General features: G+C 39.3%; 4 protein-coding genes and 1 long non-coding RNA gene across 8 annotated transcripts; 1 reads left to right on the forward strand and 4 right to left on the reverse strand.

Moving 5' to 3' along the window:
• The first annotated feature begins 157 nt into the window (after nt 1-157).
• Nucleotides 158-7,809, forward strand: LOC111672197 (cadherin-2-like). 3 transcript variants are annotated; one of them, XM_087180194.1, is made up of 17 exons: nt 158-261; nt 450-569; nt 672-818; nt 906-1,050; nt 1,204-1,376; nt 1,525-1,656; nt 1,767-1,949; nt 2,422-2,771; nt 2,886-3,028; nt 3,127-3,713; nt 3,944-4,062; nt 4,304-4,375; nt 5,081-5,173; nt 5,741-5,833; nt 5,986-6,045; nt 6,187-6,267; nt 6,365-7,809. In XM_087180194.1, exons 1-10 carry the CDS (start codon nt 226-228, stop codon nt 3,360-3,362), a joined length of 1,665 nt encoding a protein of 554 aa, XP_087036320.1. In that variant the 5' UTR covers nt 158-225; the 3' UTR covers nt 3,363-3,713; nt 3,944-4,062; nt 4,304-4,375; nt 5,081-5,173; nt 5,741-5,833; nt 5,986-6,045; nt 6,187-6,267; nt 6,365-7,809. The 3 variants fall into 3 exon arrangements, with proteins under 3 accessions (XP_087036320.1, XP_087036321.1, XP_087036322.1); XM_087180195.1 differs by lacking the exon at nt 5,741-5,833; XM_087180196.1 differs by lacking the exon at nt 4,304-4,375.
• A 1,048-nt stretch (nt 7,810-8,857) lies between these two features.
• Nucleotides 8,858-10,315, reverse strand: LOC147817778 (uncharacterized). The gene is made up of 4 exons (XR_015438694.1): nt 10,210-10,315; nt 9,700-9,789; nt 9,373-9,526; nt 8,858-9,275 (listed from the first exon to the last, which is right to left on the reverse strand). It is a non-coding gene; the product is annotated as an uncharacterized LOC147817778 (long non-coding RNA).
• A 1,516-nt stretch (nt 10,316-11,831) lies between these two features.
• mtg2 (mitochondrial ribosome-associated GTPase 2) lies at nt 11,832-14,445 on the reverse strand. The gene is made up of 6 exons (XM_023429524.2): nt 13,985-14,445; nt 13,382-13,529; nt 13,004-13,119; nt 12,673-12,891; nt 12,442-12,580; nt 11,832-12,319 (listed from the first exon to the last, which is right to left on the reverse strand). The coding sequence occupies exons 1-6, from the start codon at nt 14,204-14,206 to the stop codon at nt 11,925-11,927; spliced, it is 1,239 nt and encodes a 412-aa protein (XP_023285292.1). The 5' UTR covers nt 14,207-14,445; the 3' UTR covers nt 11,832-11,924.
• A 575-nt stretch (nt 14,446-15,020) lies between these two features.
• Nucleotides 15,021-23,306, reverse strand: LOC111672219 (SS18L1 subunit of BAF chromatin remodeling complex). 2 transcript variants are annotated; one of them, XM_023429576.2, is made up of 11 exons: nt 23,188-23,306; nt 22,265-22,341; nt 22,077-22,161; nt 21,622-21,754; nt 20,901-21,149; nt 20,020-20,184; nt 18,479-18,580; nt 17,858-17,950; nt 17,633-17,752; nt 17,408-17,535; nt 15,021-17,237 (listed from the first exon to the last, which is right to left on the reverse strand). In XM_023429576.2, exons 1-11 carry the CDS (start codon nt 23,254-23,256, stop codon nt 17,211-17,213), a joined length of 1,248 nt encoding a protein of 415 aa, XP_023285344.1. In that variant the 5' UTR covers nt 23,257-23,306; the 3' UTR covers nt 15,021-17,210. The 2 variants fall into 2 exon arrangements, with proteins under 2 accessions (XP_023285344.1, XP_023285346.1); XM_023429578.2 differs by lacking the exon at nt 18,479-18,580.
• Nucleotides 23,307-23,867: 561 nt separating this feature from the next.
• On the reverse strand, nt 23,868-25,980 carry LOC111672221 (protein LSM14 homolog B). The gene is made up of 5 exons (XM_087180190.1): nt 24,985-25,980; nt 24,724-24,887; nt 24,490-24,619; nt 24,172-24,351; nt 23,868-23,998 (listed from the first exon to the last, which is right to left on the reverse strand). The coding sequence occupies exons 1-5, from the start codon at nt 25,103-25,105 to the stop codon at nt 23,868-23,870; spliced, it is 726 nt and encodes a 241-aa protein (XP_087036316.1). The 5' UTR covers nt 25,106-25,980.
• Nucleotides 25,981-25,991: the final 11 nt, after the last annotated feature.

A 25,991-nucleotide genomic window follows, 5' to 3' on the forward strand; every position in this document is an offset into this window, starting at 1 on the left:
CACCTTCATTGACACCATGTTCCTCAGAAAGTGTTACACCCTGATGCTATGACTTTTGCCAACTTTCAGGTTCATGTGAAATCTCCTTTATTATATCCCTCCCACTCTGACAGACAGTGATAAAGCAGCCCTGGCATGCAGCTCAGCCTTCATTCAGGTTCATACAGGGAACAGTCTATTATCTGAGGGATTAACTTTTGAAACAACACATCATCTTGATATAATATGGAGACAATACAACTCTGTCTTTTCACGGCACTGGTAAGAATTTATCTTTTGTCTGGACATAAGGATGAAAAATTAATAATATGGCGCTTACTTAATACATACATCTGCCTCAAACAACTGATATTTTTAGAATCATCCAAATGACTCTATAGCAACATGTAACATAAGGATTTATTATTTAACTTCCACTATATAAGTGATGTAATTTAATGTTTTCGCAGTGTCTGGGAATCGACGGCTCGTCTTCAGAAATTTTGCAGCGACAAAAAAGAAACTGGATCATAGATTCTTTTAGTATAGACGAAGGCTATGGGGGAAGTTACCCATATTCACTTGGCACAGTGAGTATCTACCGAGAGTCACAATACATGGATATGACACTACACAAATGACAAGCTGAAGGAAGATCATTACAAATGTGCTGCTGTTGTGACTCGCTACAGGTTAAAGTTGAGAAGACCCTCACCCTCTTCCAGATACATGGTCAAGGTGTTGATGAGGACCCCAAAGGCATATTACATATCAACAACCGCACAGGGGAGATTACTGTCCACGGCCCTGTCGACTATGAGACATACCAGGAGCTTAAGGTTAGTGTGTGTGTAAGAGAGTGCACTTGGGGTGTGGGACGTGGTCGGTGGTTTCATTATTTCACAATTCTTGCCTTTGCATTACAGCTGGTGTTTCTGGCTCTTGATAGAGACAGTAGAGTAATAGACACACGGCTGGGCATTGAGATATCAGTTATTGATGCAAATGATCACCCTCCAAAGTTTGACCGTGAAATCTATATGATCAGCATAAAAGAATCTACGTTACAAGGTAACTTACTCATTTTGAACAACTTCCTGATGTAATCTTCACGCCTGTTATTATGAACTGGTCATTTGTATGAATCAAATTTGTTGTGAATGCCACAAGGACCAAAATAACATAAAATAAAACAAACTGCTCTTTTTCTTCTGATACTGACAGGCACTAACTTGATTACTATTCAAGCAACAGATAGCGACAACGGGAACAACAAACTATTTACTTTACGAATAGTCTCCACCAGTTATAAATCAGAGGAAGTGGAGTTCTACATAACTCAAATGGCTGGTACTCAAACTGGAACCATTTCGTTTAAGGGGTGTCTGGACCATGAAGTAAGAGGATACTCTTAAAATATCATATCTGTTGATCTTGGAATTTCCCTCTTCCTTCTTTTTATTTCAATAACATGACCAAGTCAAATACGTATGTTTGATTTTTTTTTTCCATTTTGGAAAGTGACTGTTCTTTATAACCCATCAGAAAGCAGAGAAACACATCATTATAGTAGAGGCCAAAGACCGTGGAGACAAACTACAGCTCTCCAGCTCCTGCACTGTCATAATCAACATAGAAGATGGAAATAACCACAGTCCGGAGATCACAGGACAAAGAGTGAGCGAATTCATTCATTCAATTACCTTGAGTAAGGAAATAACAGCTGTTGCCTACAGTACAACAGCCTCCTTTAATAATAAAAGTTTCATTTATTTTTTTGACTCTAGGGTCCAGGGAAAGTGAAAGAAGGAGAGGAAAATGTTCTTGTTTCACGGCTGCAAGTTAAAGATGAAGACGGCAAAGGTACAGATGCCTGGAGAGTGAAATATCAAATCCAAGGAGAGGCAGGCAACTACTTCAGAATCAGTACTGATCCTGACACAAACGAGGGACTACTCTATGTGAAGAAGGTATTTGGTCTGCGTTCATACTACATATTCTTTTCAAGCTACAGTCAGATACAGATTATTGGTGAAAATATATCAAACTCTGACGCCACAAAAATCAGGGATAAATGCTTGACCCACAATAACTGTGTTCCACTGTACCTTTTATTTAAAATGTTAATGCAACCATTTCCACCGTTGTTTTTTTCCTTCAGACATTATTGTCTAAAAATCTGAATTACTCATAAAACATCGTCTTTTCCATTTTACTGTAAACAAGCTAAAACATGTTTTTATGTTTGGGCCTCTTTGACATGCTGTAATACATAATATTTCTAGGGATTTTAGTATTGTATCACAGAAATCACTGACTACTATTGTATAATGAGCATTAGGCCTCTTAAAAAGTCCTTCTATGTATGATGTGAAATTACATCATGGCATGAATTTCAATTTTTGTCTTCAAACCAGCATTCGATCTTTGTTTCTTTTACAGCATCTGAACTATGAGGATGGTCCTGTATGGAATGTGACTGTCAGTGTGGAGAATGAACTCCCCTATTATTCGTGCAGAGTGGAGAGTAAAAGTGCCGTTGGTCTTTGGAAAGTCACTACTATTAGTGCTGCTAGTGGTGGTGGTGGTGGTGGTGGTGGTGGGGCTGTGACAGGGCTACGAGAAGGATCATCCATATACCAATTGACAGTGTCTGTGGAGGATGTCAATGAGCCTCCGATCTTCGACGAATTCAACAAAGAAGTTCCATTGTTTGAGAATATTAAGGGGGGACAGTATCTGGTTACATTTACAGCTAGAGACCCTGATGTCAGCAGCAAAAACACATTTGTGTAAGTCATGAAAGATACTAGCTACATGTCCAGCTTACAGGACAACAATATTCTATATAAGTATTCCAGTAGAGAACTTGCAAATGTCTAACACAACACACATATGTGTTTCAGATACATAAAAGGAAAGGACCCCGCTGGCTGGGTTACAGTGGACCCCAAAACTGGGAAAGTAACCACATCAAAGATGACAGACCGAGAGTCAGTCTTTGTGAATCAAAGTATCTATGTGGTCAATATATATGCCGTTGACGATGGTATGATCTGGAGGACTATTCACATACTGTTTATGTTATTGATTCAAATTTATTTATCACATGAATGAAAATTTACAACACATATGTTTCATCACCAGGTAAACCTCCAATGACAGGCACTGCAACCCTCACCATCCACATTAAAGATGAGAATGACAATGTTCCTTCCCTGACTGAAACTATTATTGAAATGTGCCAGTCCGATCGACCCTCATGGGCCAAAATCACAGCCTTGGACCTGGATGAAGAGCCCTACAGTGGGCCTTTCAGCTTCAAGCTCCACGGAGATGTTGATGGCAAATGGAAGATCGACCCTTTGCAAGGGGAGTTCTAATTCTGACAGGAGCCAAGATCCTCGTCACTGCTGTCAAATCAAACTGTAGTTTCTAATAGTCTAGTTTTTCAAGTTTGTCACAATGACTCTGAGTAATACAAAGATTTCTTTTTGGATATACAGGGCATTCAGTCAACCTGGTGAAAGAGATGACAGTTCATTCTGGACACCATGAGTTGGTGGTAGAAGTCTCTGACGCTCAAGGCGCGGCCGCTGTCCACAACCTGTCGGTTACTGTGTGTAACTGCTTAGACACTGAGAAGCCAAACTGTCACAACCGCAAATCTATTACCTCCTCAGCAGGACCAGGAGCATTTTTCATCATCATTTTCAGCATATTATTTCTTGCAAGTAGGTCACAGGTCAGAAATACTTTGATTATTGTTAATGAGATTGCCTTATTTTTATGTTGAAAGTTGAAAAAAATACTATACATATTTCATTTCAATTTTCATTCAAATATTCTAAATTACATGTATTACATACATTATTCAATATGAAATAGCAGTTTTAGATTTTTGTTTTGAGCCCCTCCTTTGGTCAATGATTTGATTTGTGTGTGTGTGTTCTTTATATACCAGCTATGCTACTTTTGGCTGGTCTGGTGACATGTAAGAAACAATTCATACCAAGCCCAGATTACGGTTTGGGACAATATCTGAAGAACTGTAACACTGAGGAGCCAGGAACTGACTGCAAAGTAAATACTTTTATTTGTACTTGATTATTACTGTAGGCTCTCTTTCACTCACTCTAGCATACATGCTAACACACACACTGTGTGTGCTAGTGCCTATAAAATCATGTTTAAAAAGTAGTTGTTATAAACAAACAAAAAAATTAAACAAATATTAAAACAATAATAATAATAATAATAATAATAAAATATAACCATGATGTGTTGCTGTAAAAGCTTAAGACTATCTTCACATTTTCAACAGGTGGCTATTGGTGCATTAAACGAAGTAGACAGTCAGACTGTGGAACAAATCGAAACGAAGCAAGTGAATCATGTAAAGTATACATTTACTTCAACATGAATCATGACAAACGTGCTGTAATTCAATTTATTACTTTTGTGCAGTCATGACTTGCCTTGAAATCCTTGTGTTCAATTTTATTTTAATTGTCAACAAATACATCCATGAAAAAAAAATGATTTACCCTTTTTTAAAACTAGTGGTTGTATAGATTTATCCCGGAGACAAAGATTAATTGAACAAAGTTTTTAACGCAACAACTCTGAGCTTTGGGTATTATTATTATTATTATTGTTGTTGTTGTTGTTGTTGTGTCACAAGTGGCAGCATAGTCTAGATTAAGGGATGAATCTTTTGTTATATTCTTTTTTTTCTTTTTTTTTTTTATTGTCAACAAATACATCCATGAACAAACCAAATAAATAATTTAGTCTTTTATAAAAACAAAAATGTATATTTGTGACAGGTTTCAAGCATTTTGTTATATATTGAAACAAATTAGCTTGAGTTGAAGTCAAAGATTGGCTGAGAAAGTTGAACAGACAAACTAACACACTGATGGTTTGTAGACTTTTCATGAGATTTGTTGACAACTAGGAAAATGTAGAATAAATTTCCAGCCTTATCCTTTAACATTTTTTTATGTTGCATAGTGACAAATGGACACCAATACAAATAATATATGAGGTGTAAATATAATAAGTGTTGTCAAGGCTCAACATGCTTTTTGTCCTCCAGGTCACGGCTGAATCACAGGGTGGCTGTATAGATTTATCCCAGAGACAGAACTTAATGGAACAAACTTTTTCACGCAACAACTCTGCACGTTGGGTATTATTATTATTATTATTATTATTATTATTATTATTATTATTATTATTATTATCATTATCATTATTATCATTATCATTATTATTGTTGTTGTTGTTATTATTGTTATTGTTATTATTATTGTTGTTGTTGTTGTTGTTGTTGTGTCACAAGTGGCAGCATAGTCTAGATTAAGGGATGAATCTTGTTATATTCTTTTTTTTCTCTTTTTTTTTATTGCCAACAAATACATCCATGAACAAACCAAATAGATAATTTAGTCTTTTATAAAAACAAAAATGAATATTTGTGACAGGTTTCAAGCATTTTGTTATATATTGAAACAAATTAGCTTGAGCTGAAGTCAAAGATTGGCTGAGAAAGTTGAACAGACGAACTAACACACTGATGGTTTGTAGACTTTTCATGAGATTTGTTGACAACTAGGAAAATGTAGAATAAATTTCCAGCCTTATCCTTTAACATTTTTTTATGTTGCATAGTGACAAATGGACACCAATTCAAATAATATATGAGGTGTAAATATAATAAGTGTTGTCAAGGCTCAACATGCTTTTTGTCCCCCAGGTCACAGCTGAATCACAGGGTGGCTGTATAGATTTATCCCAGAGACAGAACTTAATGGAACAAACTTTTTCACGCAACAACTCTGCACATTGGGTACTGAAATTATGATTTTTATCATTATTATTATTATTATTATTGTTTTTGTTGTTGTTAATCCACAACATTCTGCAGTTATTTAAATTTATATCATATTACAAAAACTGTTGTAATGTGAAGTCTGACCATTGTAACGTTTGATTTTCCAGTCAAAGGGTGCATCATCAACCATGAGAATGAAACAGCTGCAGGGACAGTCAATGTATAAGGTACTGTTATCTACATTATGATCCCTCATTTTATTACTTTATTTTTTTTAATTCATACAATTTAACTGTCAATTTATGTTGGACTTCTGAAGTGATTTAAAATAGCTGAATTCATACAAATATCTGCTATTGATTTCCCAGACTTGGGGAGGACACAGTAAATACTCAGTTCAAGAGAATATTGAAATCAGAAAAGAGATTCTGCTCCAAATACTAAATAAGGTAATGACAACAATTCCATCAATCCTACAAATTCTGTTTCTCTTTTTATTTTTAAAAATGTTCTCCTTTTCTTTTCTTTCTGCTGTGTGTGCTGTAGAGGCTGTACTCTCTCCAGGCACCCGGAGTGGAGCTGTGTGATTATACTCCTCATGTGTATGCTGAGGAGGGAGAGACAAGGCACAACTTTGAGCTTGATGCAATCTCCATCTCCGATATTTCCTTTGACCCAGACATGGACCTGGATTTAAGGTTTAGTACCCTGGCCTCAATCTGCATGCCTAATGAAAGCACTGTCTACAGTACGAAAACCTCTTATGTAACAGAAAAACTTAAGACAGGAACTCTGATCCAAGTTGAAAGCCATGAAACTAAAATGAACACTCCACCATATTTGTGAGTTTTAGGTAATTTTGAATTTTTTAAATGTTACAGGGGCTTTGAGCATACTCTTATGCTACCTTCAGCTACATTTGGCTTCATGAATGACTGTCTGGGAAAATTTGAACATTAGAACTTAGATAACACCAGGCACAGGTTATCGCAATTCTAAGATATGGATTTTTGATGCATGTTCAAAGTCAGGTGCTGAAATTATGTCGTTGTTATGTTTGTTTACCATTAAAAGATAGGAGACTATATTCTCTGAAAAGAAAGAAGCTTGCACATACAAAGCTGAATATGTCTGTTAATCAAAACTGCACTGATTCCATTTAACTTTGCGTTATCTCTTCATTGGTCATATAATTCATCTGATTTCTGTGATGAAATTTTGAGATGAAAAACAAACAACTTTTGCTGTTGTAACAGGACAAGGCAAGCAGAGTTCAGTCAGGATTTCTACAGAGACGGTTGTTAGCAACTGAGATGTTGCATTATAGAATGTTACTGGACCTGTTTTTAAGTCCAGCGCATGAACGATAAAATGTCGTTCCTACTGAAGGTCAAACAAATCTAAGATAAAAAATTCCAGGAACAAGAGGCAACAAATGTTTTACTTAAATGCTCACAAAAAAATGTACACAAAAAGTACACTCTCCTGTTGGAAGGCCTTTTTCTACACAGCAGCACTTGATACAAACGTTAGCATGATAAAATGCAAGCCACACAGCGCCATGGTTATGTAGTCAGGGGCATGAGAACACGGTATGGGGAGATAGGTTATCATAACACAGTATTAACAATGAAAGTCGGGTTGTGGGAACAGTTGAGGAAAATCAAAAATTGAATTTTAGTATATATTTTCTAAGTCAATATGGTGTATAGTGAAAAAAAGTTTCTTTCACTACAGGTTACATTTAGTATTCATACAATGATGATCTATAGTAATGAAAGGTGTCTCAGTGTATTTGGAGTATCTTAAAAATGTATGTTAGGAGGAGTTTTTGCTTTCACTTTTTTGGGATGTTTTTCGATGTGTTGTTTTAGCATTTGCTATGGTCACATAAAACAGTATAAGTTTGTTGTGATTTCACTGTTTTCAATATGATTGTCAAAAATATGCAGGTATGTCACTACGTAAATAAAATACTTTTGAAGGACGAATGGTGATTCCAGTCAGCCACTACCAGCATTTTCAAGCTGGTTTTGTGTTTGTTCTTTTACACTGTCAGGCATTTGTCTGTTTGTGTGTGTGTATATGCGTGAAATTGAATGTGGGTACATATCCACACATCAAAAGAAATTATTGAATCATATGAAGTAGTCTATATTATATAAAGGATGATGTGAACCTGTGTTATTTCCTTCTACATATAGGAAATATCTGAATGGAATATGAAATATATTATGTGCAGGTTCAGCAAAGATCAGAAGTCATCTTTGATACTTTACAAACAATTGTCTTTTTTAACTAAACTTTCACACACACACAGCTACTGTACACACGTAGACATATTCAAACACACTCACACATGCAAATACTTGTCTACCAATACTCCTGATGCGCACCATGCCTAACATTCTCAGCATGAAACAATCTGACACTATCAAGGTTATAAATGTTTCCTATGAAATACTGACTTCTTGTGGTAATACAAAAAATGACACTACTTGAATCTATGACCATTGCCTTAACTAGCCATGAAGAAATTACAGTAACATTATATAATACTTTTCAACACACCATTTAATGTAGTATCTATATTTATGCTCTCTAAATAGCAGTGTCACCTATATAATGAATTCATATCTGGTGTAATTTGCTGTATGGATAGTGACTACGTGGCTGACTTTACTTTACTAACTCATATTATTTTGTGATTTCTAAATGTGAACAAGGTTTTAATTCTGTCTCGTGGCTGAAAGCAAGGCTGAATTTATTTGGGGGCGATACCTTATTAGGCAAATGATCTTAACCTTCAGGAAGCAGTGATCTAAATGAACTGTAACAGGAATTTTTTTTTTAAACCAGGGAGTATGAATTCATGTACTTAAACATATACAGTGTCTATAATAACAAACACATTGCAAGGTTTCTTTCATGGTGTGGGCTCAATACACAATAAATGTAAAGGGCAACTGAAAGATGGAACTGAAAGTGGAAAGAATAACATAATTGTGTGTGGTCACTGGAGAAATCACCAAAACAATGATTCATTAACCTCCTAGGACCTGGCGTCCACATATGTGGACCTCACATTTTGGGTTCTCTAGACCACAATACTAACTTTTTCTCAACAAGGGCCTGGTGACCACATATGAGGATATTATACTGCCACTCAGTAATAGAAATGTAAAACTAATGTCCTCATATGTGGACATCATTTTTCTCAGGTCCCAATCAGCCTAAATAGCAAAGAGAAATTAAAAATGCATGCCATGCAAGAGTTCGGGTCTTAGGAGGTTAAATAGTTGCACCAGCAAATAAGGTGTGTGTTGTTTACCTAGGGCTGTACCCAGCCTGGAGGAACCAGTGTGCAGAATGCATTGGAGTAGCTGTTCCATTTGGAGGCCTTTATGGGGACAGTCCTGAATTCTCACTACCACACCTGGCCATAGAAAAACAAAATAATAAGATCGAATTCATGAAATAGCATGTAAAATTAAACAACAGTTGTTGTGATCACACACAGCGATTAAAGATAAATGATAGTACCAAGAATGCAACAGAAGCTGTGCCAACCGTTGGGGGAGGGTATTCAAAGATGCCTGACTAGGGTGAGGTCATGATAGCGTGTGTGAGCCTGAGGCAAAAGACGCAGAAAGGCGGCATACGCCCAACGCTCCATTAAGGGCTGCTGTGCAAGGATCACCCTGGAAGCTGTGCAAAGGGTAAGAAAAATAACAAAAATGAATGGAAGTGATGAAACTGAGAACTGAGTTCCAAGACTCAGACAAAGGTGCAGTATATACCAGGTGGTCATATTGCTCTGTTCCTTTTGTTTTGAAAAACACTACAGCAATGATTTACAGGCACGGCTAGAGAGCTCCCACCTGGGATGAGGTAGAGTTTGTGGAAGAGAAGTGAATATTCTCTCCAGTGTTCATGGCCTCAGTCTCCAACAACATGTTCCTCCAAGGAACCTTCATTGGTTCACACAAAAAAAAAAAAAAAAAAAACATTAGCTTCTTGTCTGGTCCACACAACTGAAATGTGCACTGCTCATCAAGTACATAATATAGTAAAGATGTGAGTGTGCAGGTATGTGTGTAAAAGAAAGAAAGAGTAAACGTCTCTGTTAATATTTGGAACTTACCTACAGAGCTCAGAATAGGAAGATGTCGTTCATGATCAGATGCTTCTTGATATGTTTTTATGCTTTTTTTATATTGATATTTGTGCCCTGTGTTTTTCTGTTGTGTATATTTGTTTGGGCATTGCAAACTAGCTTTGGCTATAAATGTTGCAGTGGGTAGCGCTATACAATACAATACAACACTCAAGAAAGAAAGAAAACCTAAGCACCCAGCTAACCCGACAGAGATGACAGTGCTCTCACTGACCTGCAGTCTGTTGTGCCCAAGTTTCCAGTGAAGAGCAGCCTGGGAGCCCATCCTTCCAAAAAGAAAGCAGCTGACGTCTCACCAACCAGCAAGCCAATTATCACATCACCCTGTGAACAAATAAAAAATCTCAGTTTGAAACATTTTAATCACATATCAAGGATATTAAATGTGCCATAAATCAAATATGTATATTAACAATGAATCTAATGACTACATGTAATGCAAAGGTAGTAGCTTAAGGTTACCCACAGAGCATTATGCACTCTGAAGCTATACAGATCTTTTAGCCCATTTTAGTCTTTTGTAAACATTTTGTATGGAGACAAACTGTTCAACAGTTGTTTTCAGCAAAAAAGCTACAAGATGCCACAACAACTCTCTCCAATACCAGCTGCATCCTACTGGCTGTCATGTTAACGTTTTAAGTGTAAAGAAAGCATTTGTCATAATATCAGCAGTGCAGGCCATTTATTCTCCAATGTTCCCATTCATTAACCTTCTCTTCCAATTGTCTAAAGGGCAACAGGTTTTTATCTGTCTCTGCTCATCCATCCACTCTTATATATGAACTATCTCTTCTTCCAGTTGTTTAATACTAATTCTAACCTAAATGCAAAAATCACAAAGGTGTTATTATTCGTTTGCTGATTGTAGTGCTCCTGTACTCCTTTGCTCCTTTCCTGCCATTTCTAAGGACTGCTTCATAATGCAACATCAGCATCCAAGCATCTTTGCCTTAAGTGGTCCTTTTTGAATCAAGAGCTCCATAAACACAATATATGCATGTAGCATTTAAGCCATTAGACACACATCAATTAAGGGCTGCTGGCAAACCACTCCATGAATACATATGAGTCATTGTGCTTGTGTAGGCAGGGAATAAAGTTAAGAGCAACAGCAGGATGCAGTAAACATCCAAAACCTACTGCACACAGAAAACAACAGCAACGCAGGGTCAGAGGGCATTTGTGCAGCACACTAACTCCTGTTAGTTTTCAACCTCAAACAGAATATACTACCCATTTGAAATGACGATGCACAAACAAAACAGCATGCTCCTGCTCTGCTTATCTACAAACTTTGCATATGAATTGAAATGCGTGCTACTCCCCACTATTTCTCCAATAACATTGATTTTCTGATGTAGCTGAATTACGCACCGATTGATTGAGCACGCCCTCTGCTGGTTAATTTAGGACTTAAAAATATGGCTTTTCCCCAGTCATCCTGCTGTCTCCACAGTTTTGATGTCCAGAGTTTTTCTCAAAATCATCCATGATATCTTAATCTGCGCAAATATCTTTATATAGACTGAATTTTTATGATTTATTTGTCTTAATAGGCTGACCCTATATTTAAGAGTGTAAAAGTATACCATCTACATTTTACATGTAGTATGTACAGTACTAGTCAAAAGTTTACCATGAATGGGAAAGTGTGTCCAAACTTTTGACTGGTACTGTATGTCACCATTGTCAAAATCTGTAGGCCTACATGCTGTGAGGCATAAAGCTGTTATAACTACATTAAAAGATTTCAACATATCCAAAAAAACATATTTCAGTGCATTGAGCAATATACTGAAAGTCAATGAAACACAAACGTTTAAAATTGTCTTGTTTATATATTCATATTTATTAAATACATTTTATATCTTCCAGTTTAAATATACAATGTAGGGATATCAACAAAGCAAGAGGAAATAGTTTTAACTATGACCTGGTGGGTTTACCTTTCCCACTACCTTGTCCTTGGCGGTAGCCGTCATACAGCTCTCTGAGGTGGAGGATGAGCTCCTCTGTGTTCTGTCCAGTGAGAGCTGACACAGGGATGATCCGCTCAATGACCAGGCTCCTGAGAGTCTCAAGCTTCTCCTGGGCCTCAGGCAGGTCCATTTTGTTGGCTATGATGGCCTGAGGCCGCTGGGACAGACCAGGCTCATACTGGTCCAGTTCATAACGCAAGTGTTGGAGCTGAGTCCAGGGCTCCGGAGTCGACAGGTCCAGAACAAAGAGGAGGAAACGACAGCGCTCTATGTGACGCAGGAAAGAGATGCCCAGGCCTCGATTTAGATGGGCTCCTCGAATAATGCCTGGGATGTCAGCAACTAAAAAGAGCAAGAGTAAAAGAGGAAAATACATGTTATACTGTATGTTGTAAAAAATAATCCAAAGCAAGTTCCTAAGAAATAAAAAATAATATATTAATGGTTTGCTTAAAACCAACTACCTGCAACTTGCTCATGATCCCTGTAATTGACAATTCCTACATGTGGGTTGAGTGTTGTAAAAGGGTAAGCAGCAACAGCAGGCCTGGCATTGGAGATGGCTCTCAATAATGATGATTTTCCAGCATTAGGAAACCCTACCTGATGGGATATAGATTTTAAAAATCTGTTCATTATGTTAAAAAGCAGTAATGCAAAGGAGTTATTTTCAATTTTAAACAGCTTTTTTTCACCAGTCCAGCATGGGCCATGGTGCGTAGCTCCAGCTGAAGGACCCTCTCCTCGCCCAGCATTCCCGAGGTTGCTGTCATGGGGGCACGGTTCTCATTGGACAGAAAGAATCGATTCCCCTTTCCTCCAGCTCCTCCAAATGCAGCCAGATACTCTTGACCATGCTCAGAAAGGTCCACTATAGTTTTGCCCTGTTCCTTCACAGCGGTGCCTAATGGTACCTTTACAAATGGAAAATTAAAACAGGCGTGGTTAGGCAGTAGGTTAATGACACGAATATGACAAAAGTGTTCATAAATTACATGTTATTTATGATCAAATGCATAAACTTACACAAACATAAGTTGGGCTGCCGTTCCGGCCGTAACAGTTTTTGCTGCCCCCTGATTGCCCATCCTCTCCCTTGTAAATCGGAATTATTTGTGCCAATGATTTGACAAACCGATCAGCTGAAAGCGCACAAATAAAGAATATAGGAGGAAGCACGTTTTGACATGATGTAGAATGGAGAGTGTGTTAACTTGGCACCTTTTTTAAGAAATTATTAGAGAGGAAAATTCCTTAATGTTTGTGATTCTTGACAAAACATGGACAGTAGACAGTAGGATGGCTAGTCCTTTAAATGTAATTAATACATGGTGTGTAAAGACAGGATGGCAAACACACCAATGTGAGTTCACATTCCATAGACCAGATGAAGGCCCAACTTACCCTTGATAATGATGCTTCCTCCATCACCTCCATTCCCTCCATCCGGTCCACCCCACTCTTTTCGGGGCTCACTGTGAAAGCAGCAGGCACCTTTACCACCTGAACCAGCCACCAGCTTCACACGGCGCTGGTCTACAAAGTGACGGGTCTATGGGCAACATCAAGGAATAATTAGACAGTTGGGTGACACACACTTCAAAGCCAAGAGGTGTAGTACCGATGGTGGATCAGCTGTAGATATATTTGATTTCCATTCATATAAGAATATCAAGGGTATAATTTGAGTATTTTATAAGGAGACAGATTGAGAAAATGATCCATCTATATGAAGACATTTTTCTTTATCATCGAGGCAGTGAGGTGGAAAAAATAATGAGGTAGTTCCACATTACATACATACTTGCATCAAAAGCAGAGAACTGACTCCAAACCTAACTTTGAACACTGAATATGGCCCCACAATTACAAATGATGTAACGTGGTTCTTTAGTATTTATATTAATCTACTCTTTCACATTCTCTGACTATATCCCTTTTATAAATCCGTTTAAAAAACACCAGGTTGAAGAAAACTAATAAGTTACAAGTAGCTCAGATACATACCAGCTTCTTCTCTGACAGCTCTCCCTTCTTCTGGTTTCCTCGGACTTTGGCGCACAGCGAGGAGGAGGTGCTGACATCTCTGACTCTCAGTTTCCACGCCGCTGATACTGGAGAACTACTGCGACTGAACAAGCTCAGTTCGTTTCCTCTTGGTATGTACCCTGAAAGTATGTCCGGAGAAAGCCACCGAGGGGTTTTAACTCTCGACAAAGTGGCCAACATTATTCTAAGGTAACTAGTTGGTTGGCTAACAACTGTTTAACAATGTGACCTCGACCGTTTTTACACATCACGAGTAGAGAGCAAAACAGTATGCTGTCTGAAAAATACTGTTATTAATACTGTCAATTCCGGATGGACATACATTTCTTTTAATAGAATAATAAAAGAAAACCCAATAACACGTTATATTTGGTTAGCTCTCATGTACAAATGCCACAGCTACCCTTAGCAGCTACGGAATCCGTGAAAGGACAGTTTTTATACGCGATTGTTAATTACGGTATACTTTTGGTCCTCTAGCCCCCCCTGTCCTGCAGGGAGAGTTGGGCAGCATGAAATACAAAGAAAAGAAAATATAAAGAATGTTTCAATGACTTAATGTTTTCGAGTTAAGACCTGAAGACCTTTTTAAATGCAGTCTCACTAAACATTTTAATAACTGACTGAAAAGTGGGACATTTATGTATTGCCTTGTTTTCCCCTTTGACTTATAGGAACCAATTTGTATTTATCCAGAAATCATGCCACAACACTACCTGTCACTCGGTAGTCAGCCATCATCACTGTGGATGTGGTTGAAAGTCAAAGGGAAGGTGGATGACGTGTTCAGGGAAAGTGAACAGGCAAATGAACTGGACCTGCCAAAAAGTGCTTTTAAGCAAATATAAGTTCGCCAGCCATTACAACATTATAAAATAAGAATGCAGAATGTCATATTTAGTTTTTGTGGAAATCGTATTTTGAGCAAAATTGGTAAGTGGGAAACCTTTGTAAGGATGTTTTCAATAATAGATACACAAAATGCAAACATACAAAAGGTGAATGTCAGTTTATTTTTTATATAACAAACAGTAACAAAAGACAGCAGAAAAGATCAGGCAATGCAGTCTTACAATAGATGAGTAGATAACATTCATATTTGGACTATACACAGCAAGCTTAACTTCCTCTTGCTCACTGTCTCTCTTTCGCTCTCCCTGGCATACCTGCAAACATACATACACAAACACACACGCGCACACGCACGCACACACACACAAACAAACAAACAAACAAGGCGTACCACTCACATCAGTGATTACACACTACAGAGAACTGGAAAAGAATTGCCATACATGTTCAGGTCACAGTAAAATGAAACGCTGACACAGATTCATTGTAGTATAGAGAAGCCTGTCACTGATTGTCACTGTTGAGTGGTACATAGTTATTTAGCTGTTTGACAGCCAGATATCTCCCATTCCTGATTAACCCTGCAACATGACTGCAACTATTGTGTTAATTTACCCCTCTGAGGTAAGTTGAGTTACTACAGGATATACTGCAAAGCTGAACCCTCACAGTCACACTGATAATCCTTATTACTGATCAAACTGTAAGAAACAGTGATAAATGAAATGACCAGAGGTGTGTCTGACCTATTTTAGATAGATAGATAGATAGATAGATAGATAGATAGATAGATAGATAGATAGATAGATAGATAGATAGATAGATAGATAGATAGATAGATAATGAACTAACAAATAAATATGTAAAAATAAGGCAAGTGTGCTTGTATACCAATTAAAAACAAACCTTCTATACCCTTTGTCTTATTTTTAACATTATTTCATTCATCTAATACAATACAGATAGTTGATAATAAAATCTGCACTGAAAAAAATGAAGTAGTACACTTTATGTTTGTGACGAAAGACTTTGAATAATCTGTTCATGTCACATAAATACATAAAATAATTTTCTTAAATATGATATGTCAGCTGAAACCCACAACATAACATTTGATAACATAAGACAAACCAGCCATAGTCTCTGCCATCATTATATGTCAAGAAACTACAAATAATGACATAAAATGTAAGTTCACCATTAGAACCAACCTCAACATGACTGACTGAGTGTATTGCACTTATTGAAGTAGAGGTGCAGGACACGATACTGTTCTGTTCCTGTGTTACTTTGGCTTTTTGAGGATCATTTGTAAAAAGAAAAAAAAAAAAAAAAAAAAAAAAAAAAAAAAACAGCCTAAATTGCACTACAATATGAAATATCAAACAATACATATACTGTCACTGCAAAATAAAGTGCAGACAAAGTGGCAATGTCTTTTCATGTAGAAACCTCACTGAATGGCATCAGAGCAGTGTAACTCCTCTTGGCTCTGCACAATAACTATGCTGTATGTCTGTGCGGAGCAATGCCACTGAAAATATAGTGTCAAAAATACTACCACAATGTATGATTATCATGGACAATGATAAACACTTTTAAATCCTGATCAGTCAGCTATCTATTGTGTAGACATATGTAGAGAGTGAAAACACATAATGTTAGACCACACAGCAACACATCACAGTTTGACTAACACAGACAAACCTCCCTGATCAAGTCAGGTTTAAGGACCAACATTTTCACCTTCATAAAATGAATTTCTATTATTGTGAGATATAACAGTGTCTCTACTAGCAATTAAAGCAAAAGCTGGACCTTGTCTATTAGATAAATATCAAGGAGCATTTCCCTCAAGGCCAATTTTCTTTTTATAGCTCCGGTCTCACAAACCACAGACATTCTCTGTGCACCAAAAAAAGAAGAATAAAAAAGAGGCTTGTAAAGTAAAGTAAACAATAAAAGCAGGGGATAGGACAAAGACAAGAGAAAGGCAAAGACAGAAAAAAGATAAGGATATAGGCAGGTTGCTGAGGCTTAGCTAACGACTTTACTGCTTCTTTTTCAGTACGTTATTTAATCCATATGGAAGGTTTACATCAACTGCCTTGATTCTACAAGCACCCTGACTGTTTGCAGGGTGACCAGTAGCACTTCATCTATCAGGAACAATTTTTTTTTTAAAAAGCAACACATTTGACTTTTTTTTCTCAGCAAAAATGATGATTAATGATTTATGAAAGGATGATAAATCAAATGCAGCCAGATCTTCTAATCCACAGCTGAGCACAGCACATCTCATTTTCTTCCAACAGGAGAACGATGTGGTACTTTATTGCTGATAATTTCCATACTGACCCTGCAATGTGAAAAGATTTACACCGAGAGGTTGGACTGGATCCCATACAATGTGTACCATACCTTTTTGTAAAGTGTAATGTGTGCTAGTGTACACTTGGACCGTTTGAACCTTTTTACACAAATTATATACATATTTCCATGAATATTTTAAAGGCATTAGTCAGGTACCTGTTCATAGGCATAGGGCCTCTGCGTCTGTGCTCCAGGGCCTACCTGGGAGGAGCGGTAGGAGCCATACTGTTGGCTTTGACCCTGTTGATACTGAGAATACTGGGAGGATGCACCCTGGCCAGGTCCTGTGGTAGAGAGGTTTCACTTAATATATTTGTTCATTGTGTTATGCGTATGTCTGTGTGAATGCATACAGTACTGTAGGTTAGGGATTATTCTAACCATATCCCTGTGGCTGCCCTGTGTAGCCTTGTTGAGAGGAGTACTGCTGCTGGCTGAAGGGCTGCTGCTGGCCAGAGCTCTGCTGATACTGGGCCTGCTGTTGACTGTACTGAGAGTTACCTGGAGGCATACATGCACAGATGGATCTGTCATCTGTTATGTCTGTGAGTTAGGAAACAATACCTAAAACACATGGTTTGATACTGCAAAGTGAATAACTGTTACCTCCTTCATAGTAATGCTGTGAAGATTCGTCAAAGGACCTGTCGTAGCCTTGCTCACCATATGAGGACTGTTGATAAGAGTACTCCCCATGACCTGTAGAGAACACGATTCAACACATGCAAAAACTCCTCTCCCAAAGGCGAAACAGACTTAGATACAGCAGAGAAATTATTATTCACAGTTTGAAGCTGAAACATTCATAACACATGTGGAACAGCAAAATTACAAGCACAAACACATTCAAGGCTTCTCACTTCAACATTATGCACAAAGCACAAAGAAACACCCTGGAAGAGGTTTGCGCTCTCTCATCAACACACTGCTATAGCACTCTCTGAAATCTGAAATTTCGGCACACCAAAGGGGACAGTATGGACACAGACACAGTGGGAGGAAGTAGAATTGAGACCAATGTTAGTCTTTTGCAATTTCTTTCAATACTTTTCATCTCCCACACTTAGGTAAAAAGACAGTGACTGGGCAGAAGAGCTGAAGCTTCAGCACTCCAGTAAATATGGCTCAGGCCTGTGGGATAGTGCTAAAAGGAAATGGCATGACCTGTAATGGGGATTTGTGTGTTTGAGAGCTGTGTGTATAAAGTTTATGGACGTGCATGATTACCATCAGGGTAATACTGCTGGTTTATGGGCTCGCTGGAGCTCTGAGTGTGTCCATACTGCTCTCCGTAGAACTCGTCTTGTCCCATGTACTGCTGTGCAGATCCTGCAAGACAGGCGACACCACGATTGGTTAAACAGTTGGAGACTAATGGGGCTGCGCCAGAACACTTGGGCGATTTAGGCAGTCTGAAGGGGTGTGTGAGCATACGTGTATATTAAGAATAATAAAAGACAGAGAGTAAAGACTATAACAGACAGTGTTATAGACAACCTTCATGGAAGTCATCTTTAAGCTGTGAGGCAAAAAGAAAGAAAAATAAAACATTTGATAAAGTGAATTAATATTAGATGTTTTTAATTATAATTGGCTAATGTAGCATTTTAGTGGTGATGATTTTCCAAGGGGGAGAAATAATATGAAGAAAGCTATTTCAGGCCAACTCAAATTTTAGAAACACTATTTAAAGTGGAGCAATTCCAACAAATACACGAGATGTAATTTTGAAGATAAAATGAGGATTACAGAAAGCCAGTTATCACGGAGAATCTGATCTCTGCTTGATGGTGGTGTGCAGAAACTCCAGATTCCACTCCTTCCCTTTCCCTTTCAGTTTTATCGAACATTATCTACAGGACCAACAGAACAAAAACTCTCTGGAAGATGCATCGAAGAACCGTGAACAGTCTAATCTTCTTTTCAAACCACAATGGACCCAAAAGTTTCCAAATACAGAAATGAGCTCTAGCATGGAGAACATTTTCATCTTCACTTCTGCGAACAATTTCAAAACAATCTCGTCGCAACATATCACATATTTCCCAGTATGAACAAGGACCTCCAGATGATAGAGTAGCCCTAGCAACAGCCCCACAGCCAATCAAGGAGTCGCTGGGCGAGTCACCCGGCTTAACTATGGACACAACAATTCCATAACGCTGTTCTATATGGAAATACTTCACCCAGTCATGCAAGGATAATAGTGTACCAGGTTGAATGAGGACTTACAACCATGGCCTGTTGCCCTGGAAACAGTATCCCATCCTTTTTATATATCAGAGTTACTGGGTGCCTAGTCTTCAAAAGACATAACAGACAGGGTGGAACTATTATTAGGCACATGCTGACACAGCACAAGTTAAGTGATTTACAGAGACAGGAACCTAATGTGACTGGAGTGATACATCTCCAGTCTGCCTCTTAAAGCTGCAGGAAGGCAACCGGGATTCATTTGCATATTTTAAATATCACTCTCACTTTATGATCATTAGTTAATACTATGGTGCCATGAAACTACTTATCAGGGGCTTCCACAGCAAACTTTGCAGCTCTAACAATCTGGAAACTTAAGAGACTGGCATGAAGAACCACACTTGGAACACTTGGAAACTGGCAGACAGTCCAAGCAGTCCCACACACACACACACACACACGCACATACTAACACACATCCATCTATGCACTTTAGCACTCAAACACACCACAAACAAACTCACTGAGCTCACTGCTAAACCAAAGTAGCATGGAGAAGTCTTACCACCTACCTTGCTGTGAAGAGCGGTAGGACCCAATGGGCCTCTGAGACATCATACTGTTTCCTTGACTGCCCTGACCCATCATGCCCATGGTCTGCTGTCCCTGATAGTGTTGGCCCCCAGCCTGGGCTGAGGAGTAGTGCGGAGTGGCAGATTGTTGGTGCATCATGGAGACTGGGGAGGATTATGGGGGGAGAGATCTCAAACATTAATATACACAGATAAACTCTAGGCACGTATCAGTACCAGCATTCAGCAGCATAAGAAATGTACATAATCAAACTGACAAATAAACAAATGTAAAGGGAGGTCCGTAGCGATAAGGGCACACGAAAAAGCCAAAACGGGTCCACAGCAGTCAGGGGTCTCATAAAGAAAAATCTATTTGACAAGACTCTTTCAAGATGCCGCTCTGAAGTATAAATGCAAACAAAGCCAGTGAAGTCATTGCATAAACAGAGGTACAGTAAATACGAACAGACATCCAGGGAGAGAAGGGCTGCATCTCAGGGTCAGGGGTCAGAGATTAGGAGAGGTAAAGCCTGCAGCAGAAGGAAGAAGGGAGGAGGCAGGACCCCTCTCTGATGAACTGAATGTGTCTGGTTATTCGCACAGTTACACTGGACAAGGAGGGAATTTACATATCGATGAATGCAGATATGCATGTAAGTAAATTCTTTTAAGCAAGATCAAGGCGGAGATTGTCAGGAACACATTCAGAGATATTTCAGAAATCGTCCAGCTGTTTTACAATGTGGTTTCTACCTTACCCCGAACACTTGAAAGGCATTATACCCAAGTAACATTGTAAAGTGTTAATTCCATAACCCTGAAAGTATTCCTTTCCATAAAAATTCAGATTTCTGTTTCATCGGGCTCTTCTGGCTCACCTTGGTTGGACTGCATGTTGAGGTTGCTGCGGGAGGAGGAGGAGGAAGAGGAGGATGTGGAGGAAGAGGAAGAACCATAACCAGGACCAGGGCCCTGGATCATGCTGCCCTGGGAGGAAGGTGCAGCATGGCTGTAGCCGGAGGCTGAGGCCGAGCTACCGTAGCTGCTGGCTGGCAGGCTGAGGGATGTGGAGGGAATAGCCGACTGCACCTGAACAGACTGCTGCTGCATGGGGGCATGGCTGGGGCCTGACGACACACACGCACAGTCAGAGCAGCCAGCACACGTTCCCATGTGCTACCATGTCATGTTAATCATGGACCCACATTCAGTTCATCTCTACAGGAAGCTTGCGTGGTTATACAAGGATAGAGTCATGAGTGATAATGATGTGTGTATAAATGGATCAGGAAAATAAATTTAAAAAACAAAAGTTGCTATAGCTGCAAACAAATGTGGACTATGAGACTATTAGCTGAGCATAAGAGCACAGACACTTGCAGGCAATAAGACAGAAAAGAGAGGCACTGTGACAGACAGGACATGGTATCATATCTGCAGACAAACATGCAGCAAAGTCACAATCAGACAAGCACTCAAGACAGAGGACAGACAACAAAATGGAGCTGTATGAAGTCTGGGTTTGTGCAGTAAATAATGTTCACATGGACCAGAGTTCTCTGGTGATCTATAAAATGCACATTTTTGATGAACTCTCACCATTGTTCATTTGGCTCTGCATCATCGATGTGGGGGGCAATCCAGGTGCCATGGTGTCACTGAGGTTGCTTGGAGCATGTCCTCCACTCTGACCCATCCCTCCAGAGCCCATTGACATATTGGGAGTGGGAGGCTAAAAGGTGAGAGGCAGAAGATTTCTTTTCAGACTATACATGATCTATATTTGCTGCTGATCCCTGTACTTCATATTGACATAATCTCATATGGTGCACTGATTGAAATAAAAGACAACATTTTGATATAGTTTGATCAGTGGAAAATTACATGGAGAACGGAAAGCAAATGTTTACTTTTGTGCCATACAAAGGTATCTTCCTTTGGTACTCAAAAACACCCCCGACAGAAAGGGTTGAAGATGATGGAATTGGTTGGATGGCAGGAGCAGAATGATGGGAAATCTACTACATTTTCCTGAAACCTTATGAGGGACTCACCGCAGGAAGTAGTGACTGCATGTTCTGATTTGAATCTGCTATTGTGGCCAAGTAAACAAGATTTCTGTGCAGGATCTGCTGATACCTGTCAAAAAAAAGGGGAAATTAAACACAGCTTTACTTTATCACATTTGCTTTGATATAACATGTACAAGGCATTGGTCATGAAGAAAAAAAAAAAGACTTACTGTGTGCATTCGGCTGTCTTCCCTTTGCTTTGGTAATCCATTATACATTGTATTAAATGATGATTTTCATCCAACATCTTTGGGAGACAACAGAACAATCTCATTTCACAGGATCTCAAATCACAGTGCATGGTAAATTATGCACAATAATATGTCCCATTAAGACATTATGTTGTCCTGGATTCTCAGAACTTCAAGCTTGGAACATTTTTTTTCTGGGTCAGTTTTATCTTGTTTTTTTTCTTCTTCTTTCTTTTATTCTGGAGCCAAATGAAGCAGCACAGCTTCTCACTTTATTTAGGACATCGCTGGAAAGTCCCTGTTTTAAAGATGAGTAGTGCGTTTAACATTCGTATAAACGGTTCAGTCAAGGATAAAAGCAGCAGCAGATAACTGTCCTGCTGCTCAGTTTCCCTCCATCCTACACCACCCTGTCGTTTTCAGTGTCTATATAGCCTATATGTATTGTTTTTCTTTTTTGCAACAAAGCGGCTGTCCACAACAACCATTCAAACCTAATGGGACACTGTCTGCCAAGGAACCGGCACCTCTAATAAAACCCAGAGAAGGTGTTGTGCTTTAAAATTCGTGGAAACAAGTCAGAAAATCTAAGGCTGATCTGTTTCACATACAAAAAAAAAAGCAACATTCATTATTAGTCGGGAAAAGAAGCGAGAAGAAGAGCATCACAAGGACACAGGGACTCTGCCAGTGTTGCGCGTGTAACAGCGGTCGCCTACATCACCGCCATGGCTTTGTTTGGTTCGCACCTTCAACTGACTGTACCGTTACAATACCAGTTGCCATTTCTTCTGATATTCACCACAGGCTACTTTCCCTGCACTAGCAGCGGACCGCACACTCCCATCCAGACTAGAATATTTAATAACAAACGCAGCGACGCATCAAGATTTTTTTTTTACCTTTTGAATCGTTTGCTGTGTCACCTCCCCTTTACTCCTGGGGCGCGCCGATGAAAATGCCACAGACATTTTGTCATATGTGAAATAAAAAGCGCTTCTTTTATTCTAATATTTATTATCTTGAGCGCTGCCCTCTATTTGGTTCCATAGTTTCTCCATTACTAGGAAATAGGGGTATTGACAAAGCCAGCGCGCTGTCGCCAAGGAAGCTAAATTAGAAAACAATGGATATCTCTGAGCGCAATTAAACATGCGATTTTCCTGAATGTATTATTTATAGTTTGCATGCAAATGACGACACATATAATAATCTTTTACATGATAGGGGAAAATCCCTCTCCCTCATCTTTTGGTACAGCCCAGGCAGTGAGTAGCCTACCACTTTCCCTCACTGTAGACGAGGTATCCTTTGATTCATGAAAGCCAATCAGTCCACGTTGTACACGCTGCTGAGTGTCTCAAAAAACCTCAGGAGCAATTGAGAAGTGTGATTGCAAAAGTTGTTTTAGGCAAACTGAGAAAAACTCCACATTATGACACAGTCTCCTGCTCACATATGTGACAACACCACCATGCACCTGACACGCATATAGACCAGCTCCATGGTTAGGCTATTGTTAAAAATCAGGGATGGCTGCAGTCTTCATAAATCAAGCGACCCATCGAAGACTTTTGTTGCCTTAAGATGTGTATAAGAGACAGTGGTAGCAATTACCTTGTCTTCTTCGGGGTGGTGGTGGCGGCGGCCTGTTTTCATCAGTCTGCTGTCGAGCTTCCTGCTGAGCTTTGGGCACAACTGGGCCTGACTTCACTTAAATAAAAAAACATTCACGCTCACTTTTAAGCTTGCTTGCGATTGCACAGATAGATATGCAGAGTTTCCATAAGCTGGCACACAATTGTAAAATGTTTTAGGACTGTTCAAAATGAATTAGAGGACAGTAGTTTATATTGCCTTTCATCCCTGGAACTCTACATACTTACTGATGGTTCCAGAGCCCCTTCTGGTCTGCGAACTGTCTCCTCTTGTCCTCTGGAGCCGCCTCCTGTCCCACCTCTGCTCCTGCTCTTGGGATGGAGTCAAGCCTCTCCACTGCCTAGACCTTTCCATTTGGAGGGTTTGAACAGCCTTTTCCACCATGGGACCCCTTCTAACATGTAACCCTGGAAGCACAGATCCTGCATGATGAACACAACTAAATACTGTATCATGTAAACAACTTACTTAAAAGCATACAGCTAGACTAAGGGTCTGAGTCTGTGGTCAGTTTACTATGAATTAATTTATGCTCATTTACTTACCAAGGCCAAGAGCTGCAGCATACTGTTGATTAAGTAGAGAGCTGGCAGAAAGCTGGTTATAGGCAGGCATCCTTAGGGGGCTGAATGGGCCAAGAGCCGAGTAGACACCTGAAACACCTGCACTGGAGGACTGAACAAAATACATTAAAACAATTGAACTCACATTATCTGGATTTTTTTTTCCACTTTCTGATTCTCTTACTGTGGGTTGTGAGCCATGCAGTTCTAATATACCTGTACTATTGCAGGATCCGGGGGCAGGCCATGGTGAGATCTTGGAGGTTCACACAGTGTGATATCTTTAATATCACTTCCCCGGAAAGTGATGTACTCATAGATATCATCTTTGGGTGGTGTTGGTCTGTCAGTGGGTCGCCCCTCTGTTCCAAAACACTTCACTAGTAAAAAGACAATGTTTGAGAAAACAAACAAAGTGACATCCATGTTTCAATAGCACTGCTATCATCCCCATGTGCATAGGCCTAGATCACTCACCTTTTGCCAGCACTACTGTAGAGTTTACTTTATCAATTGTGTACAAAATCCCCTCATAACGATTTTGGGCTTTTGAAATTAACCCTATTTTACATCCAATGTACGGCTTTGCTGAACTCATGGTTACACAATATCCAGGCCAGCTCCTTACAAATGTCCACAAGAACGCACATCACATGCCACAACCCAAACCATGGAGCAACCACAAACAATTTATACGCGTCCACAGGTGACCTGAAACTACGCCCACTGATTGGCTGAAACGCACCTGGCAATGAAACATGCACTTATCCACTGTTAGTCCCCTTTAGCCGCTCAACTTTTCATGTGTGATTCATTTTGTCTGATATGTGGCATCATTTACAGTTGTGATTATTTGGAACATTTATTTGGAGGGTGTGTGGTGTGATATTGTGTTACTTGTTCTGGCAACATTTCTCATATTTCTCAACGTATAAGCCACATATGTGTACTCCTGTGGCGTCAAGAAACCTGAGCATACTCTCTCTAGTAATTGCTCATCGGCGCTCTCAAGAGTTAGACATCCAGATAGCCAAACAACACTGCTGTGTGTCTGAGAGCGCTACGGCAGCTTCTGTGGGTCTCCTGGAAAAAAATAGCAACAACGCAGCCATTTTGAGTCGTCTACGATAAAGTCAAATGGATACAAAATGCTTCGATACTGTGCGTGAATCCACAAAGAAATGTTAAACTACACAGAAACTTTCCCAGACAGTTTCTTCAATGTGATAAAGTCCCACCAGGAACACCTCTGTGAGATGTAGGCTTTCTTTTCCCGTGGAGCTAAGACCCACCGCTGGCACTCTAAACTGCGGCTCGCAACCATTTGTTCCAGATTTTATTTTCTTCGACGAACCAATCACAGCACCCGGTGAGGTTGCGTCACCCAGGGTACATCCAATCGGCGCATGCGTCTCACGAACGAGCGTAGCTGTGCAAAGATGGCGGCGGGCTCCGATTTGCTGGATGATGTTTTCTTCAACACA

This window comes from Seriola lalandi, unplaced genomic scaffold, assembly GCF_002814215.2.
Source record: "Seriola lalandi dorsalis isolate HSWRI2012SDOR001 ecotype SW California unplaced genomic scaffold, Sedor1 jcf7180002054896, whole genome shotgun sequence".
Taxonomy (NCBI): Eukaryota; Metazoa; Chordata; class Actinopteri; order Carangiformes; family Carangidae; genus Seriola; species Seriola lalandi.